General features: G+C 38.7%; 1 protein-coding gene across 4 annotated transcripts in view; it reads left to right on the top strand.

Annotated features, from left to right (window-relative positions):
* The window catches only part of LOC128653313 (EF-hand calcium-binding domain-containing protein 4B), a 216,855-nt gene that overhangs the window by 164,534 nt on the left and 31,845 nt on the right, over positions 1–20,476 (top strand). For all 4 annotated transcript variants that reach the window (XM_053706522.1, XM_053706525.1, XM_053706523.1 and 1 more), the window contains exons 11-13: positions 2,322–3,184; positions 11,343–11,424; positions 15,855–15,969. In XM_053706522.1, the coding sequence (XP_053562497.1) occupies positions 2,322–3,184; positions 11,343–11,424; positions 15,855–15,969 (1,060 nt within the window). The remainder of the gene's footprint in view (positions 1–2,321; positions 3,185–11,342; positions 11,425–15,854; positions 15,970–20,476) is intronic.

The following is a 20,476-nucleotide window of genomic DNA, read 5'->3' on the forward strand; positions in this document are numbered from 1 at the left end:
CTCAACCATTTATTAATTTGTAACCACATTATTCAGGTGGTCATGGAATTACAAATTTAATATCGGTCCGTATTGTAAAAGGGAATGCAACATTTCTCAGCTAGGTGATCACTGCGGTAACGCTGGTTACCACAGTGATCATTTAGCTAAATACTTAAACCGATATTTATTTTTCAAAAATAAACAAGTTTATTTTTAGAACATGTATTTTGGGGGTCTCAAGGCAATTTTGATCTTTTATTTATGTGCTTTTAGAGACCCCCAAATCCTTTTTTTTATTTACTTTCTTTAAATATTTTTTTTTATTTTTTACTGTAAACCCACATGACTTATACCACCAGACAATTACCTTTCCATTGATGGGTCTTGGGGGACTGTAGCTGCTTAGCTGCCTGAGATACAGGCATCTAAGCAGTATGTCCCCATCTCCCTATAACTGACAATTGTCAGTTTTAAATAAAGTTGTACAGTGACGTCATCGCATCATTGTGTGTGACGTCATTGCATCATTTTGTGTGACGTCACTGCGCAAAATGTGAAGCCCCTACGATGCCTGTCACTATACAGGCCAGATTGCTGGGGTGGAAGTGGATTGAGGTCCAAAAATGCTAAGAAGATAGGGGAATGCTAGTGACGGCTATGAGTCGTCGTTAGCACCTGAGAGGAAAATTTTGTGACGGCTCAGAGCCATTGTTAGCACTCAAGGGGTTAAACTAGGAAACAATCTTTTTTTTTTTTTAACTAAAAAGGATAAACTTGAACATTGAAAAAGCTGCTGCTAAAGCTAGGATATCCATCACACAAGAGGCCAAAATGAGTTTTCAAATTATCATGGTTGTATGCTCAAAGAATTAGTTCCAAACATCATGAGAAAATTAGTGCAAAAAGTGTTTTCTCATCAACAAAAATAACAGTAGTTTACATAACGTGAAATAGTGATCAGCAGTAAAACTTAACTGCTGATGAATAGAAAAGGCTCTTTGCCACCATCTAGTGGCTAAAAGATGCAATAAACTGTAAATACTAGACATTCCCAGAAGAACACATTTTTTTTTTTAGACTAAGGTCCTGATATTCAAATCTTTACCGGCATGGAGAGAAATCACACAAAATTTTTGGAAATTTGTTTAGACATTGGATTGTAATTTAGAAGTTTCTGTTTCACATAAAGAACACTACATAGCAACATAAACATTTCTCAACATAACATGTATGTTTCCAAAAAAATGTAAGGGCTTCATAGAATGGATAGAATAGATGCTCAGCAGCCTTCCATTTCTTCTTCTTTTGGCTTCATAGAATATCTAGCCTGGGCATCAAGGTTTTGAATATAAGGCCCTGATTTTTTGTGACAAAACCACCCCAAAAATAATTGTTTCTGCCTTTCCGGGTAGTTAATATAATGTGAACAGGAACTGATATTCAAACAGTGGGTGGGTGGGGGGGTACATTTATCTCTAGTGGTCTTTACACTAGTGGCACTGATTTCCTCATCTGCAAGTTTCTAAACAAAAAAGTAAATGCAGTCAATGCATTTTAGACATGAACAGGTTAATATCCTAGTTTTCTGTTTTCAGTAAATATGTGATGTGTGTTTTAATGCTAAACAAGGAGGTTATGTTAGTAGCTAGGTCATTTTAGTTCTCTGTCCTATGTCTTCTTTAAAGGGACATTAACAATGGAATTGTAATATGATATATAAAAGAGTTAAAGATCTGTGAATTAAAACAGCTTATTTCCCTGCAAGTGCAAAGGGTAAAAACAGCACTGCAAGCAATGGGGCATATGTATCAAGCTCCGTATGCCCCGTATTTCTGGCGAACCTGCAGGCTCGCCAGAAACAGCAGTTATGAAGCAGCGGTCACAAAGACCGCTGCTCCATAACCTGTCCGCCTGCTCTGAGCAGGCGGACAGACATTGCCGGAAATCAACCCGATCGAGTACGATCGGGTTGATTGACACCCCCTTGCTGGCGGCCCATTGGCCGCTAGTCTGGGAGGGGCGGCGTTGCACCAGCAGCTCTTGTGAGCTGCTGGTGCAATGCTGAATACGGCGAGCGTATTGCTCGCCGTATTCATCAAGATCTGTCGAACCTGATCCTCACTGTCGGATCAGGTCCGACAGACCTTGATAAATTGGGGCCAAAATGTCTGCCTCTATTTCTCTTTTGTAGGAAGGGGTAGGTCTAGAGAACACATCTACTATGGGTGTTTACCACTGGTCATAGTATTTGTATTACTACATTTACTTACATTTCTGCCCCCATAATATTTTTGTAATATGTCTAGCTCTTGAATTGACACTTTACTTTTTTTTTTTAGTGTAACTGAAAATCCCCTCAAATTGCCTGATACATTTCCAAGCCTAAGAAAAAGAGTCATTTCAATAGAAGAAGACCCTATCCCAGAGTGTTTAAACAAAGAACACAAATCTTTTGAGAAGGACATTCAGGATATCCAAGAGGAACCAAACATCCCGCTTCATGAACACAATATGCAGCTCATGCCACAAGAGATTTCTGTGGAGGCCGAAAAAATGTTTCTTTCAGGGCAGAATCAAGATTCATCATCTTATAAGGCAGCAACTAAATCTAAGGATCCTTTGGAAGAATCATATTTAAGAGCTATTCATGAAAAGTATAATATTCCTGAGGGCCAACCTCGGTGGTTGTCACTTTCTGACACTCAACATAAACCAGCACCAAGTAGTAGATTAATACAAAATAATGAGACACTAGGTCATAAGATGTTGCTGACAGAAGTCTCTAAAGTAGACAGCATTACATCTTACAATATATTACCCAGCAGCCCTCTCAACAAGGAAGATATAAAAACTGCAAGTGACCTAGAAATATGTAAGCAACAAGTATCTGATTTTGAAAAAACTAATAAAATGATTACAAATATTGAAAAGCCAATTCACCACAATGATTCTGTCAAGGAGACTGATACAGAAAAAGAGAAAACAGTACAAAATAGAATTATTAATAAAAAATCTGATGTAGCTAAGGAAAATGTTCAGATATTAAAGGACGTTAAAAATGAGGACTATTTTCATGACATAAGCAGGAAACCAGATCATGTTTATAAGATACTGTTTGTTGGAAACTCAAATGTTGGGAAAACGTCGTTCTTACATAGACTACATGAAGGTTCATATCTCAGAGACACCTCTGCAACTGTAGGTAAGATTGTATGAAGTGGATGTATTTTTACTTACTTGAAAGCAAAAGACTCTCCAGCCTATTGCAAAAAGAGTCAACCTATATTAAAGCAAATCATTTTTGGAATAAATCAGGGCCACCTACAGTATATGGGGCATTTGGACTTACAATGCATATTGTGTTCAGTTTTTGCAAATATTTATTTTATATGCTGCAAGATGTAGTGATTTTATTAGAGTAGAATGGACTGTTTAGAATACAGACATTTTTTTCTCACTTTACAACAGAACTTGCTTACCATTAAAGGGATATGAAACACAATCTTTTTCTTCTAGAATTCAGATAGAGCATATCATTTTAAACAACTTTCCAATTTACTTATATTATCAAATTTGTATTGTTCTCTTAGTATCCTTAGTTGAAGAAGCAGCAAGGCACTATTGGGAGCTAGCTAAATACACTGGGTGAGCCAATCACAAAATGCATATATGTGCATCAACCAATCAGCAGCCAGCTCCAAGTAATGTATTGCTGCTACTGAGCATAACTAGGTATCCTTTCAACAAAGGATACCAAAAGAATAAAGAAAATGTGTTAATAGAAGTACCGTAGACTGGACAGTTGTTTAAAATTACATACTATATCTGAACCACAAAATATTTTTTTTTTTTTCGATTTCATGTCCCTTTAACCCCTTAATGACCACAGCACTTTTCAATTTTCTTTCCATTTGGGACCAAGGCAATTTTTACATTTTTGCGGTGTTTGTGTTTAGCTGTAATTTTCCTCTTACTCATTGACTGTACCCACACATATTATATACCGTTTTTCTCAGCATTAAATGGACTTTCTAAAGGTAGAATTATTTTCATCATATCATATAATTTACTATAAAAAATTATAAAATATGAGGAAAAATGGAAAAAAAACCCCACTTTTTTCTAACTTTGACCCCCAACATCTACACATCTACAAACACCAATAAACACCCATGCTAAATAGTTTCTAAATTTTGTCCTGAGTTTAGAAATACCCAATGTTTACATGTTCTTTACTTTTTTTGCAAGTTATAGGGCAATAAATACAAGTAGCACTTTGCTATTTCCAAACCACTTTTTTTCAAAATTAGCGCTAGTTACATTGGGACACTGATATCTTTCAGGAATCCCTGAATATCTCTTGACATGCATATTTTTTTTTTTTTAAGACATACCAAAGTATTGATCTAGGCCCATTTTGGTATATTTCATGCCATAATTTCACCGCCAAATGCGATCAAATAAAAAAAATTGTTCACTTTTTCACATATTTTTAACAAACTTTAGGTTTCTCACTGAAATAATTTACAAACAACTTGTGCAATTATGGCATAAATGGTTATAAATGCTTCCCTGGGATCCCCTTTGTTCAGAAATAGCAGACATATATGGCTTTGGTGTTGCTTTTTGGTTATTAGAAGGCCGCTAAATGCCGCTGCGCACCACACGTGTATTATGCCCAGCAGTGAAGGGGTTAGTTAGGGAGCTTGTAGGGTTAATTTTAGCTTTAGTGTAGTGTAGTAGACATCCCAAAGTATTGATCTAGGCCCATTTTGGTATATTTCATGCCACCATTTCACCACCAAATGCCATCAAATAAAAAAAAATTGTTCACTTTTTCACAAACTTTTTCACAAATTTTAGGTTTCTCACTGAAATTATTTACAAACAGCTTGTGCAATTATGGCACAAATTGTTGTAAATGCTTCTCTGGGATCCCCTTTGTTCAGAAATAGCAGACATATATGGCTTAGGCGCTGCTTTTTGATAATTAGAAGGCCACTAAATGCCTCTGCGCATCACACGTGTATTATGTCTAGCAGTAAAGGGGTTAATTAGGGAGCTTGTAGGGAGCTTGCAGGGTTAATTTTAGCTTTAGTGTAGAGATCAGCCTCCTACCTGACACATCAGACCCCCTGATCCCTCCCAAACAACTCTCTTCCCTCCCCCACCCCACAGTTGTCCCCGCCGAAAGTCTGCCAGTACTAAAATAAAAGGTTTTTTTGTTTGTTTTTTTTTATAAATTATTCTGCTGTGTAGGATCCCCCCTTAGCCCCCAACCTCCCTGATCCCCCCCCAAACAGCTCTCTAACCCTCCCCCTCTACCCAGTTTACAAACCTTTTTTTTTTTTTGGCTTTTTCTGTAGTGTAGCATAGCTTCCCCCCCAAAGACCAACCCCCCCACCCCCTCGCAGATCCCTTAGATCTTATATTTACCAATTCCCTTCCCCCCTCTCTCCCACTTATTACAACAAAATGTTTCCGTAGTGTAGCGGTTCCCACCCGCTCCCGCCCTGTGCACGCGCCCGCCGCCCCCATGCTCCTGTGCACATCCGTGTGCGCCCCTGGTGACCCCGCCCATGTTCCCGCCCCCCTCTTACCAACGCCATCGATGGCCGCCCACCCGAGCTCCAAAATCGGCTCCCACCCACCAACGATTGCGGCCATCGATGTCCGGTGCAGAGAGGGCCACAGAGTAACTCTCTCTGCATCGGATGGCTCAAATTTTTTATTGCAGGATGCCTTGATTTCAAGGCATCACTGCAATAACCGGAAAGCATCTGGAAGCGATCAGGATCACTTCCACCGCTTTCCAAGACCAACGACGTACGGGGTACGTTCTCGGTCGTTAACTGTATTTTTTTTAGAGGACGTACCCCGTACGTCGTTGGTCGTTAAGGGGTTAATGAGATCACGATCTACTAGGAAACTTTAGACATTTAATATATAAAATGATCACTTTTTTTTCGATTAGGAAGTCACACACAAGCAAAAAGGGGTTTATTGTGGATGTTTTCACACTTCAGGATTACCACTCTTACTACAAATTGAAAGTAAATGTAAAAGACGAGTGTTAATATTAATTTGATGTAACAAAAAAAGAGAGAATCAAAGTCTATAACAAGCTTGGTTTTTAACATTTTCTGTAACCAGTTACGTGCTTAATATACATGTATCTTAAATTGTGAGTCAAATAGAAGGAGTAGAATAGCTTTGTGATTTAATTTTACTAACTTTTATTATAATAAGTATTTTGGGAATGATGTTTTGAATAAATGTATTTATGTCAGTACCTTGGTGCATCTTGGGTCATCCTTTAGTGTGTGCATAAACCATTTATAAACACTCTTTCTTTCAGCTAGATTACAAGTTGTGTGTTCGGGTTTTTTAACGCTGGAAAAATTTCAGAGTTAAAACAGCACCGCAGCCATTAAAAGTCTTGTTGGTATAGCTGTACCGCAAACCTTTTAGCCTGTACCGCAACGTTAGTCCCGCACACGTAAAAATGATATTTTTTTCATGGGACTTCCATAGCGCTGCCATTACGAATTTTGCGGTCAGGCTAAAAAGCTAGCGTTGCAGCCTATACCGACAAGATCCGTTACGAAATCTAAAAGCAGTAGTTATGAGTTTTACGTAACAAAACTGTAACATAAAACTCATAACTAAACTGCTACAAAGTGCACTAAACACCAATAAACTTCCTTTTAACCCCTAAACCAAGGCCCTCCCGCATTGCAAATACTATATTAAACTTATTAACCCCTAATCTGCCGCTCCCGACATCGCCACCACTAAAAATAATTATTAACCCCTATTTCGCCTCTCCCCGACTTCGTCTCCACTATATTAAAGTTATTACCCCTAAACCGCCGCCCTCCCGCATCGCAAACACTATTTAAATATTATTAACCCCTAATCTGCCGTCAGCCCACATCGCCCCCACTGTACTAAAGTTATGAAGCCCTACACCGCCGCCACTATAATAAACCTATTAACCCCTAAACCGCAAGCCCCCCACAATGAAATATACTAAAGTAAACTAGTAACCCTTAAACCTAAGCCCCCCTAAGTTTATATTAAAATTACAATTTCCTTATCATAAATTAAATTAAAACTTACCTGTCAAATTAAAAGAACTAAGTTTAAACTAACAATAAAACTAATATAATTATTAAACTAAAATTAAACTAACTACCAATTAAATAAAACTAAACTACACATTAAAAAAATCCTAACACTACTCTAAAAATTACAAAGTATCTAATTACAAAAAATAAAAAAGACTAAATTACAAAAAATAACACACTAAATTACAAAAAATAACAAACAAAATTATCAAAAATAAAAAAGAATTAGACATAATCTAATAGCCCTATAAAAATAAAAAAGCACTCACAAAATAAAAATAAACCATAGCCTACAATAAACTACCAATAGCCCTTAAAATGGCCTTGTAGGACATTGCCCTAAGTTAAACAGCTCTTTAACCTGTAAAAAAAAATACAACCCCCCCAACAGTCAAACCCACCACCCAACCAACCCCCCAAAATAAAAAACCTAACTCTAACAAAAACCTAAGTTACCCATTGCCCTGGGATCAAGATAGAAGATGCTGCCTGGATGAAGATAGAAGAGGCCGTCTGGATGAAGACTTCTTGCCGTCTGGATGAAGACTTCTCGCCGCCTGGATGAAGACTTCTCGCCACCTGGATGAAGATAAAATAGGTCGCCTGGATGAAAACTTCTCGATGCCTGGATGAGGACTTTGCCGCCTTGATGAAGATAGAAGAGGCCACCTGGATGAAGATCGTTCAAGCGGGACTTCAAAAACTGTAAGTGGATCGTCGGGGGTTAGTGTTAGACTTTTTTTAAGGGTTTTTTGGGTAGGTTTTTTTTTTTAGATTAGGGTTTGGCAAGCAAAAGAGCTAAATGCCCTTTTAAGGGCAATGCCCATACAAATGCCCTTTTCAGGGCATTGGGTAGATTAAGTTTTTTAGATATTTTTTTTTTATTTTGTTGGTTTGGGGGGGTTGGGGTTTGTAATGTTAGTGGGTCTTTGTAAAAAAAATCAGGTAAAAGAGCTGTTTAACTTAGGGCAATGCCCTACAAAAGGTTGTTTATTGTAGATTAGGTTCTTCATTTTAGGGTGTTTTTTTAAAATAGGTATTAGAATAGGAATAATTTTTATTATTTTTGATAATTTGTTTTTATTATTTTGTGTAATGTATTTTTTTTGTTTTGGGGTGGGGTTTTATTTTTAGATTAGGGCTTGGGCAGCAAAAGAGCTAAATGCCCTTTAAGGACAATGCCCATACAAATGCCCTTTTCAGGGCAATGGGTAGATTAGGTTTTACTTTATTTTTATTTTGTGGGTTAGGAGGATGGGGGTTTGTATACTGTTAGGGGGTGTTTGTATTGTTTTGTAGCTAAAGAGCTGTTAACTTTAGGGCAATGCCCTACACAAGGGTATTAGAATAGAAATAATTTTTATTATTTTGTATAATTTTGTTTGTTATTTTTTGCAATGGTAGGTTTTTTATTTTTTGTAATTTTTTTTTTGTGTAATGTTAAGTTTTAGGGGCCTATTTATCAAAGGTCTTGCGGAACCTGATCCGACAGTGCGGATCAGGTCCGCAAGACCTTGCTGAATGTGGAGAGCAATACGCTCTCCGCATTTAACATTGCACCAGCAGCTCACAAGAGCTGCTGGTGCAACGCTGCCCCCTGCTGACTCGGGAGGTGTCAATCAACCTGATCGTACTCGATCGGGTTGATTTCCGGCGATTCCTTTTCACCTCATCAGAGCAGGCGGACAGGGTTATGGAGCAGCGATCTTTAGACCGTTGCTTCATAACTGGTGTTTCTGGCGAGAAACTCGCCAGAAATACGGCCCTTCAAGCTCCGTTCAGAGCTTGATAAATGGGCCCCTTAGTGTAAGGCAGGTTAGGTTTTATTTCTCAGGTAAGTTTGTATTTATTTTAACTAGGTAGTTAGTAAATATTTAATAATTATTTACTAACTATTCTACCTAGTTAAAATAAATACAAACTTACCTGTGAAATAAAAATATAAAACTAGCCTAAGCTAGCTACAATATAACTATTAGTATGAAAAAGGCAATGTTCAGTAAGTTCTGAACGTTCCGTTTGCACATCAAATTTGTTAGTAAGCCGTTACTAAGGTATATGTAATATAAACCACAGATTATTGTGGATATGCCCTTGTTTCAAGCCAAGTTTCAATAATAAGGGGCATATTTATCATTGTGCGAGCGGACATGATACAAAGTAACGTATCATGTCTGCCGCACATCTAAAAATGCCGACAGCTTACGCTGTCGGCATTTATCATTGCACCAGCAGTTCTTGTGAACTGCTGGTGCAATGCCGCCCCCTGCAGATTCTGGTTGATTTCTGTCCACGGCCTTAGAGCAGGCGGACAAGTTATACAGCAGCAGTCTTTAGCCCACTGCTTCATAAGTTCTGAAGGCTCGCCGGAAACAAGGGGCATCAAGCTCCATACGGAGCTTAATAAATATGCCCCTAAGTATTAGCTTCACAGGAATACAGCATTAAGTCCAATGTATAATATCTGTTTCAGTGTCACAGGTTAAAGTTCCAGAACCTCGCTATTCTACTAGTACTAAATGTCAGACTCATACAAACTGTATATGCTATGCAAGGGTAAGCCAATGATAAGAGGTTTATATGTGCAGCCACCAGTCAGCAGCTAGCAATCTCTCAAGCACACAGCACACAGGCTTTTTCTTAGTCCTGATCCTGATTATAGATCTTTTGCCATTATTTTCTACCCAAACGTTTTGTTAAAAAGTGTCTTTTTTTCCTTTAAGGGTTTAAATGTATTATTCAGACAGTAACCTAGGTTAAAGGGACATGACACCCACATTTTTTCTTTCATGATTTAGAAAGAGAATGCATTTTTAAACATCTTTCTAATTTACTTCTATTATCTAATTTGTTTTATTCTCTTGATATTCTTTGCTGAAAAGCATATCTAGATATGCTCAGTAGCCGCTGATTGGTTGCTGCTCATAGAAGCCTCATGTGATTGGCTCACCCATGTGCATTGCTTTTTCTTCAACTAAGGATATCTAAAAAATGAAGCAAAATTAATAATAGAAGTAAATTGTAATGTTTAAATTTGTATGTTCTATCTGAATCATGAAAGAAAGATTTTGGGTTTAGTGGCCCTTTAAGGGTTCCCAGATGTCCTCCACAAAAATACTGTCAGTCAGTGACTAAGCACAATTGAAAATAGGGGTCAAATATTGGCTTCCAAAAGTTCTACCTCAGCTCAGATGATTGTACATGCAATACCAGTAACATACAAAACAATAATTTGACCTCTGGCTGCCAGTAAAACACATAAACAGAACTGATTTGACCCTATTGATTGCCCCTCACTTTTTCCTGCTCCATATTTGTGTTACATTTATTCATATGAGGCCTTTTACAGTTAACTAACATTCTGTTAGGCATTTAAGTGTATATTTGTGAAGATTTCATTGAACATCCTGATAAAATATAGGACTGTCCAGTTTAATACTGGTCACCTAACAACCCTACCTACATTTATAGTAGTGATAATTGTGTGATGTCACAGTGTGGAACAGCCACTCAGTAAACCCAGTTAGCAATACCATGAAATGTTCCCTAATAAATTATTTCCAGCAGCCAGTAATGACATTCTTTATTGCTATTGCTAATAAAATATTCACTTTGTGTGTTAATTTTTTTCCCTTTTCTTTGGAACATATGATCAAATATGATAAATTAAATAAATGTGTTAATTGTACTTTTATTAAAATAAAAATAGCAACTACAAGAAGGCACTTCATAGGGTATGCAGTCTATTCAAAGAGAACACGATGTAAAAAAAAATAAAATAAACTCATAAGTGTGTGTGTACTAGAAGTGCCAGAACAGCAGGCTGGATCCTCTGAGTCGCCCCGGCAGAATCGCCTCCCGCTGCAGGATACTCCAGCGTCCTCGAAGCTTGTAACTTTGTAACAATGTTTAATAAATTTGTAACATTTATGCAACCAGGTTTCCACTTTATTTGTGGACACTTTATTGCTTCACTCCTGCATTTCTCCCCTTTGTGTGGAGTTGTTTGATGCTGCTTTGAACCGCTTTCATCATAAGTGGTGAATCTGAGGTCGCTGGAGTATCCTGCAGTAGGAGGCGAGTCTGGCGGGTGACTCAGAGAATCCTGTAGTGCACACACACTTATGATCTACCCTATGAGGCGCTTCTTGTATTTGCTGTTTTTTAGGATCAGTCATGTGTTTGGCCTAACATTTAAGAAGTTTAGTAATTGTACTTTTATATTTGTAGGGGTGGACTATCGTATCAAAACCTTAATTGTGGACAACAAGTGTTTTGCTCTCCAGCTTTGGGACACAGCTGGCCAAGAAAGGTAGAGAAAGGAAATTTTTGGCAACTTTATTAATATGTGAACTTAAAATGACATTGATACTGATACGTTTAAAATATTTATTAGATTGCTAAAGATAATTATTTTAGTTACATTACCAATAAACTCAATAAAATAACAAAGGACTCTTCATGGAGGATATTTGGGCCAGATTAAGTGATCTGCTCACTTAAAGGGACTGTTGAAAAGCGGGGATGAATACTTAGGAGCCAGATAATTTGAGAGCACTATTTGGCAGGACTTTTGCAAGAATGTTATCCATTTGCAAGAACACTAGATGGTAGCACTATTTCCTGCCATGTAGTGCTCCAGATGCCTACCTAGGTATCTCTTCCACAAAGAATATCATGTGGACAAAGCAAATTTGATAATAGAAGTAAATTGGAAACTTTTCTAAGTGGTATGCTCTGTCTGAATCAAAAAGGTTTCAGATAGAGCATACAATGTTAACCCCTTGAGGACTGGGCATTTCAGACAAAAACTTCCCCAAAAGACCAGAGCATTTTTAGCATTTTTTCCAACACTACATTTAAACAGAAAAAGAACCTTTTTTATATTTAGCTATCAAAACTATATATATTTTTTAGTAGACAACCAAAAGTATTGATCTAGGCCCATTTTGGTATATTTCATGCCACCGTTTCAAACTTTTTCACAAACTTTAGGTTTCTCACTAAAATTATTTGCAAACAGCTTGTGCAATCATGGCACAAATGGTTGTAAATGCTTCCCTGGGATCCTCTTTGTTTAGAAATAGCAAACATATATGGGTTTGGAATTGCTTTTTGGTAATTAGAATGCCGCTAATTGCAGCTGCGCACCACACTTGTATTATGCCCAGCAGTGAAGGGGTTAATTAGGTAGCTTAACAGGCAATATTTGTATATATTTTCTGCAGTGTGGCCCCCCTTACCCCCAACCTCCCTGATCCCCCCCAAACAGCTCTCTAACCCCCCACTACCTATTTTCCGCCATCTTAGGTACTGGTGCTGTCTGTCAGTTTGCTGCAATTTTTTTTTTTTAAATTAAAAAAAAAATCTGTATTTTAGCTCCCCCCTCAAAACCCTACCCCCTCTCAGATCAATTTCCCACCCTCTTATCCCATCCCTCAGTATGATACTCCTCTCCCTCCTCCCCAATGCTTCCTTCCCCCTGCCTGCCGCTCTGAGTAATTTTGTTTCATAGCCGTAGCGGTCCTGCCCACCTCCCGCTTCCCTTCAGTGATAGGCTGCCCACCCGCCTCCCTACTTACCCTCCCACCCACCAACAATTGACACCACTGCTGCCCAATGCACTGGCACCTCTGCACGCCAATTTCTGCACTGCCCCACTTGTGAGGCATGCAGAAATAGTGTGATCTCTCTAGTTTTAGCGAGATCACGGCAGAGAGAGGCCCACGGTATGGCACTGTTTGTTAAGGGGTTAAACAACCTTCCAGTTTACCTATGTTATCACATTTACTTAATCCTTTTAGTATCCTGTGGTGAAGGAGCAGCAATGCACTCATGGGAGCTTAGACAACACAACAACAAGAGTCTAGCTCCCAGTATTGTATTGCTGCTCCTGAGACAACGTAGGTATGATTTTCAAAAAAGGCTGCCAAGAGAGCAAAGCAAATTAGATAACAGAATGTAATTGTAATTGCACTGAATAATAAAAGTTTAATTTTGACTTTACTGTCCCTTTAAGAATTGGAGAGATATTTCTCTCCGGATAGCTCTTCAAAATCTTTATGAATCTAGGAATTTCCTATATATATATAACATTTTGATGTGCAAAATATATGTTACAAATTGGTCAATTTGGATTTAAATATCTGACATTGATCTTTAATTTAATAACCTATTTGTCTTTAGAGTGGTGCCATGATTTTCATACCTGTTAAATGTGTGCTGATTTGAATAGTTTCCATTAACGTTTCCCCAGAAATGCTGTATCATTGCAAACCTACTTTCAGTTCCTTCCTTGTCCAGATGTGATGATAAAACAGCGCTTTCTTTTTTTTTTAATTGGTAAACTATAGACACCCGTGAATTACACAACCTATGAAAAGGAAGACGCATGTGCAGCAATTTAAAAGACTTTTGGGCCCATTTATCAAGCTCTGTATGGAGCTTGAAGGGCCATGTTTCTGGCGAGCCTTCAGACTCGCCAGCAACACCAGTTATGAAGCAGCAGTCTAAAGACCGCTGCTCCATAACCTATCCGCCTGCTTTGAGGAGGCGGACAAACATCTCGGGAAATCAACCCGATCGAATACGATCGGATTGATTGACACCCCCTGCTAGTATCCGCGAATCAAGAACTGCTGGTGCAATGCTGAATGCGGAGAGCGTATTGCTCTCTGCATTCATCGATGTCTGTCAGACATGATCCGCTGATCGAATCATGTCGGACAGACATTTCATAAATAGGCCCCATAGGGTTGGATCACAAGTGGCAAGCTAACTTTTGCTGATATTACAAGTTGAAAGTAATTGTGAACATGTGCGTTCAAACGCATTTTACAGTTATTAGTTTAGCAAGACTGAAGATATATCGTAAAGAATAAGGTGTTAAAAAAGTTGCACCAAACAGAACATAAATACATTAAAATTATCAGTTACACTCATATGAAACTATCTGCTAAAAATGATTTACTAAATACTTAAAAAAAAAGTTATAAGGGTTCAAAAGAATATGTATATGACATGGTGTTTGACTGGAAATGGCTATCGTATATATATATACATATACTTATCTAAATATGTGTATGTATATATATATATACAGTATATATATATATATATATATGTTTGTGTATATATGCATATACATGTGAATTTATGTATATAGTACACTTGTTTAAAGGCAGTCGAGTTAGAGCCCGAGCGATAGGTGTTAGGTTTGTTGCTTAAAGTCTATGGGGAGAAGACGTTAGTGTGGTCACAATATCCAAAGTCCTGAAATTAGCACGTGTTGTCTTTCGCTTGCGAACAAATCATTACTTATAATACCCACGCACATTAAAAGTTTACTTTAGAAAGTGTTTGCACACGAGTGAAAGCACTAAACAGTGCACCACTTGTAATCGACCCATATTAGTTACCTGATATACTTTAACAATGTATTCTCCCAATTGCTTGCAAACTTTATCACCTGTGCAGAGTTTACAGTGAAAACATTCCAATAAATCCAAATGAATAGTCATGTTGTATTTTTTATTTTTTTTAACTCCGCAAGTTTCAGCGAGAATCATTTGAAGGAAGAGCAGGAAATTATCTTTCACTTAATAATATCAACAATATCAATTATTCCTGTCCTGATGATAAACAATTAATATAACTAAATATTCATAAGAACTGACATTCAGAAAAGAATAAGGGGCTGATTTATCAAGGTCCAAATGGCCCCTGTTCTGCGCGAGCCTTCAGGCTTGCCGGAAACAGCATTTATGAAGCAGCAGTCTTAAGACCGCTGCTCCTTAACTGATTCGCCGCCTCTGAGGCTGCAGACATCAATACGCGTGATCTCATACGATCAGGCTGATTGATACCCCTGCTAGCGGCCGAATGGCCGCAAATCTGCAGGGGGCGGCATTGCACCAGCAGTTCACCAGAACTGATTGTGCAATGTGAAATGCCAACAGCGTATGCAGTTAAATGCCAACAGCGTATGCTACAGCGTATCTTGTCCACCAGACAATGATAATTTGACCCCTAACTGCACACATATAAACAGACATAGGGAAGCATACAATTTATTACAAGAGCACAATACTGGTGTGATGACTCATTTGGCCAAATGCAGTGCCTGGAATATATTACCAAGCTGCTGCATGTTTGAATCCTGGCAGGGTTGGCAATCATTTTAATTTTACTATATCCTTATTATAGTAGAATTTCTTCTATTAGGGTGTGTGGCATTGGAATGTGAGTCCATGAAACTAAAAGGGACACTAAACACTTTGGTCGTATGAGTATTCCGGGCGGGATATGGTCTTTTCGCAATCAATTTAATTGCGCAGATATTACAAGTCTGGAAAAATCGCAATCGCGTGCGCACACAAATGCCTTTTACGCAACAATTCCTCCTGCACTCGAAGAGCTGTAGTTAACAGTTTACCGCAACATAAAAGTTTCACGAATACTTCAAAAATACATTACAAAGTACAGTTATATTGTTTTGCAGTTTGTTATTTGATAGCCTTTGCTGGGGCAAATAAGGGACAGTGTGTGGCAGGTTTAGCCTTGGGAAATCTGCAGAGTGTATTTCCAGTTCTGAGATTTGGAAAACCTACAATTTCAGATGTAAATTACATGAAAAGGGAGAGAAAATCTTCTAGTGATAACTATTAAGAGAAACATTTATTCAAGCAACATTAATTATTTTAAGCTCTGCCGTTATTTTTATTTGTATACATTTTTCAATAGGTTCCACTGCATTACAGAACAGTTTTTCAGAAAAGCAGACGGTGTTGTGGTTATGTATGATGTCACCTCTCAAGACACGTTCACAGCTGTGCGCTACTGGCTGAACTGTATCAGGGTAAAGTATATTAAAAACGGTTAAAGGATTACTTTCGTTTAATATATACATACCAAATAATACAATATTCTATTAAATAATAATATATGAAAACTTACTGTACTTTATTTTAATAAAAACGAAGGAGAGAGAGCACAAAAGAGAAGGGGGAGAGAGAGAGTAAAAGAGAGGAGGGAGAGAGAGCGCAAAAGAGAGGGGGGAGAGAGAGTGCAAAAGAGAAGGGGGGGAGAGCACAAAAGAGAGGGGGAGAGAGAGAGCGCAAAAGAGAGGGGGAGAGAGAGAGCAAAAGAGGGGGAGAGAGAGAAAGCACAAAAGAGAGGAAGGAGAGAGAGGAGAGAGAGAGAGGGGAGAGAGAGAGAGAGAGAGAGAGAGAGAGAGAGAGGAGGGGAGAGAGAGGAGGGGAGAGAGAGAAGACGGGGAGAGAGCTCAAAAGAGAGGGGGAGAGAGAGCACAAAAGAGATGGGGGAGAGAGAGCTCAAAAGAGATGGGGGAGAGAGAGAGCTCAAAAGAGAGGGGTAGATAGAGCGCAAAATAGATGGGAGGAGAGAGAGAGAGCGCAAAAGAGATGGGAGAGAGAGCGCAAAAGAGATGGGAAGAGAGAGAGTGCAAAAGAAAGGGGGAGAGAGAGAGAGCAAAAGAGAGGGGGAGAGAGAGTGCAAAAGAGAGGAGGGGAGGGAGAGCGCAAAAGAGAGGGGGAGAGAGAGAGCGCAAAAGAGAGGGGGAGAGAGAGAGAGCAAAAGAGAGTGGGGAGAGAGAGCAAAAGAGAGGGAGAGAGCGCAAGGGGTGGGACCGCTGTACTGCAAAAAATGGCCCGTGTGAACGGGCTTTAGGACTAGTCTATATATATTTGCGCAATAAAGGTCCTAATCACCCACTTCCCCAGTAACCACAAAAACCAAGTACATCCATATACCATTAACATTTTTAAACCTTTAATATATCAATCAATTTCTCAACAAAGGGAAGGCTCTCATTAAAAAAAAAAAAAAAAAACAATCTTTCCAATTTAGAAGCTGTTTGTTTTTGCAGTGAATGAAAAAATAGGGCAAAAAGTCCTTATTGCAAAATATCGGCTAGATTACGAGTTTTTCATTATGAGCTGTGCGGTACTAACGAGCAGTTTTCTCTAACCGCTCACTTACATGCAGCGCTGGTATTACGGGTTTTTACAAACCCGGCGTTAAAAGGCATGAGCGTTAAGCAAAATTTAGCTCCTTACCGCACTTCAATACCAGCGCTGCTTAAGTCAGCGGTGAGCTGGTCTTACGTGCTCGCGCACAATTTCCCCATAAAAATCAACGGGGAGAGCCGGCTGAAAAAAAAAAGTCTAACACCTGCAAAAAAGCAGCGGAAAACTCAGTAACGCAGCCCCATTGATTCCTATGGAAAAATAAAATTTATGTTTACACCTAACACCCTAACATAAACCCCGAGTCTAAACACCCCTAATCTTACACTTATTAACCCCTAATCTGCCGCCCCCAACATCGCCGACACCTGCATTATATTCACTAACCCCTAATCTGCCGCTCCGGACACTGCCGCCACCTACATTATACTTATGAACCCCTAATCTGCTGCCCCCAACATCGCCGACACCAACATTATATTTATTAACCCCTAATCTGCTGTCCCCAATGTCGCCGCAACCTACCTACACTTATTAACCCCTAATCTGCCACCCCAAACGTCACCGCCACTATAATAAACATATTAACCCCTAAACCGCCTTGCAAACAGTAGTTAAATATTATTAACCCCTAATCTGCCGTCCCTAACATCGTTGCCACCTACCTACATTTATTAACCCTAATCTGCCGCCACCAACGTCGCCGCCACTATTCTAAATGTATTAACCCCTAAACCTAAGTCGAACCCTAACCCTAACACCCCCTAACTTAAATATAATTACAATAAATCTAAATAAAAATTAATATTATTACCTAAATAATTCCTATTTAAAACTAAATACTTACCTATAATATAAACCCTAAGCTAGCTACAATATAACTAATAGTTACATTGTATCTAGCTTAGGGTTTATTTTTATTTTACAGGCAAGTTTGTATTTATTTTAACTAGGTACAATAGTTATTAACTATTTAATAACTACCTAGCTCAAATAAATACAAAAGTACCTGTAAAATAAAAATAAACCCTAAGCTAGATAAAAAAGCCCCCTAAAATAAAAAAAACCCTAGCCTAAACTAAACTATCAATAGCCCTTAAAAGGGCCTTTTGAGGGGCATTGCCCCAAAGAAATCAGCTCTTTTACCTGTAAAAAAAATACAAACAACCCCCCCAACAGTAAAACACACCACCTACACAACCAACCCCCCAAATAAAATACTATCTAATAAAACCTAAGCTCCCCATTGTCCTGAAAAGGGCATTTGGATAGGCATTGCCCTTTAAAGGGCAGTTAGCTCTTTTGTGGCTCAAACCCTAATCTAAAAAATAAAACCCACCCAATACACCGTTAAAAAAACCTAACACTAACCCCCTGAAGATAGACTTACTGTTCTGAAGACCGGACATCCATCCTCAAGGAAGCAGAAGTCTTTATCCAACCGGGCCGAAGTCCTTAACAAAGCCAGGAGAAGTCTTCATCCAAGCCGGGCGAAGTGGTCCTCCAGACGGGCAGAAGTCTTCATCCAGACGGCATCTTCTATCTTCATCCATCCGACGTGGAGCAGGTCCATCTACAAGCATCCTCTTCATCCAGAGTCTTCTTACTGAATGACGGTTCCTTTAAGTGACGTCATCCAAGATGGCGTCCCTTAGATTCCGATTGGCTGATAGAATTCTATCAGCCAATCGGAATTAAGGTAGAAAAAATCCTATTGGCTGATGCAATCAGCCAATAGTATTGAAGTTCAATCCTAGTGGCTGATCCAATCAGCCAATAGGATTGAGCTTGCATTCTATTGGCTGTTCCAATCAGCCAATAGAATGCAAGCTCAATCCTATTGGCTGATTGCATCAGCCAATATGATTTTTTCTACCCTAATTCCGATTGGCTGATAGAATTCTATCAGCCAATCGGAATCTAAGGGACAACATCTTGGATGACGTCACTTAAAGGAACCGTCATTCAGTAAAAAGCCGTCGTTTGAAGAGGATGCTCTGCGCCGGATGTCTTGAAGATGGAGCCGCTCCGCGTTGGGTGGATGAAGATAGAAGATGCTGTCTGGATGAAGACTTCTGCCCGTCTGGAGGATCACTTCTCCGGGCTTGGATGAAGACTTCCCCCAGCTTCATTGAGGACTTTGGCCCGGTTGGATGAAGACTTCTGCCGCTTCCTTGAGGATGGATATCCGGTCTTCAGAACAGTAAGTCGATCTTCAGGGGGTTAGTGTTAGGTTTTTTTAAGGGTGTATTGAGTGGGTTTTATTTTTTAGATTAGGGTTTGGGCCGCAAAAGAGCTAACTGCCCTTTTAAGGGCAATGTCCATCCAAATGCCCTTTTCAGGGCAATGGGGAGCTTAGTTTTTTTTAGATAGTATTTTATTTGGGGAGTTGGTTGTGTGGGTGGTGGGTTTTACTGTTGGGGGGTTGTTCGTATTTTTTTTTACAGGTAAAAGAGCTGATTTCTTTGGGGCAATGCCCCGCAAAAGGCCCTTTTAAGGGCTATTGATAGTTTAGTTTAGGCTAGGTTTTTTTTTTATTTTGGGGGGGCTTTTTTATTTTGATAGGGCTATTAGATTAGGTGTAATTAGTTTAAATATCTTGTAATGTGTTTATTATTTTCTGTAATTTAGTATTTGTTTTTTTTTTACTTTAGCTAATTTAATTTAATTTAGTTCATTTTATTTAATTTAGTTCATTTATTTAATTATAGTGTAGTGTTAGGTGTTATTGTAACTTAGGTTTTTTTTTACAGGTACTTTTGTATTTATTTTAGCTAGGTAGTTATTAAATAGTTAATAACTATTTAATAACTATTCTACCTAGCTAAAATAAATGCAAACTTGCCTGTAAAATAAAAATAAACCCTAAGATAGCTAAAATTTAACTATTAGTTATATTGTAGCTAGCGTAGGGTTTATTTTATAGGTAAGTATATAGTTTTAAATAGGAATTATTTAGGTAACAATATTAATTTTTATTTAGATTTATTTAAATTATATTTAAGTTAGGGGGTGTTAGGGTTAGAGTTAGACTGTCAGGGTTTTTTCCCTGTTTTGTTTGCCATGTGCTTCTGGCAGCCATTTTACTCACCTCTTGCTGACTCTGGTGCATACTGTGTGATGCTGCTCATTTGCTGCACTTCCTTTTATGGCCAGACTGGTGTACATCATCCGTGTGAGACAGGATGCAGTCTCAGAATTGTGATGTCATCACTTATTATTTAAAGGGCCTCTTTTCAGTATCCTTTGCCCCTTGCGTTGTCTCAGACCTGTTTGTGAGAGCTCCTGTGTATTACCTGGCTGTCTGACATCCCTCCTGGTTCCTGATCCCTGGCTTGTTCCTGACTCTGCTGTTCTCCTTGTTCCTGATTCCGGCTC

Source organism: Bombina bombina, chromosome 3, assembly GCF_027579735.1.
Source record: "Bombina bombina isolate aBomBom1 chromosome 3, aBomBom1.pri, whole genome shotgun sequence".
Lineage (NCBI taxonomy): Eukaryota > Metazoa > Chordata > Amphibia > Anura > Bombinatoridae > Bombina > Bombina bombina.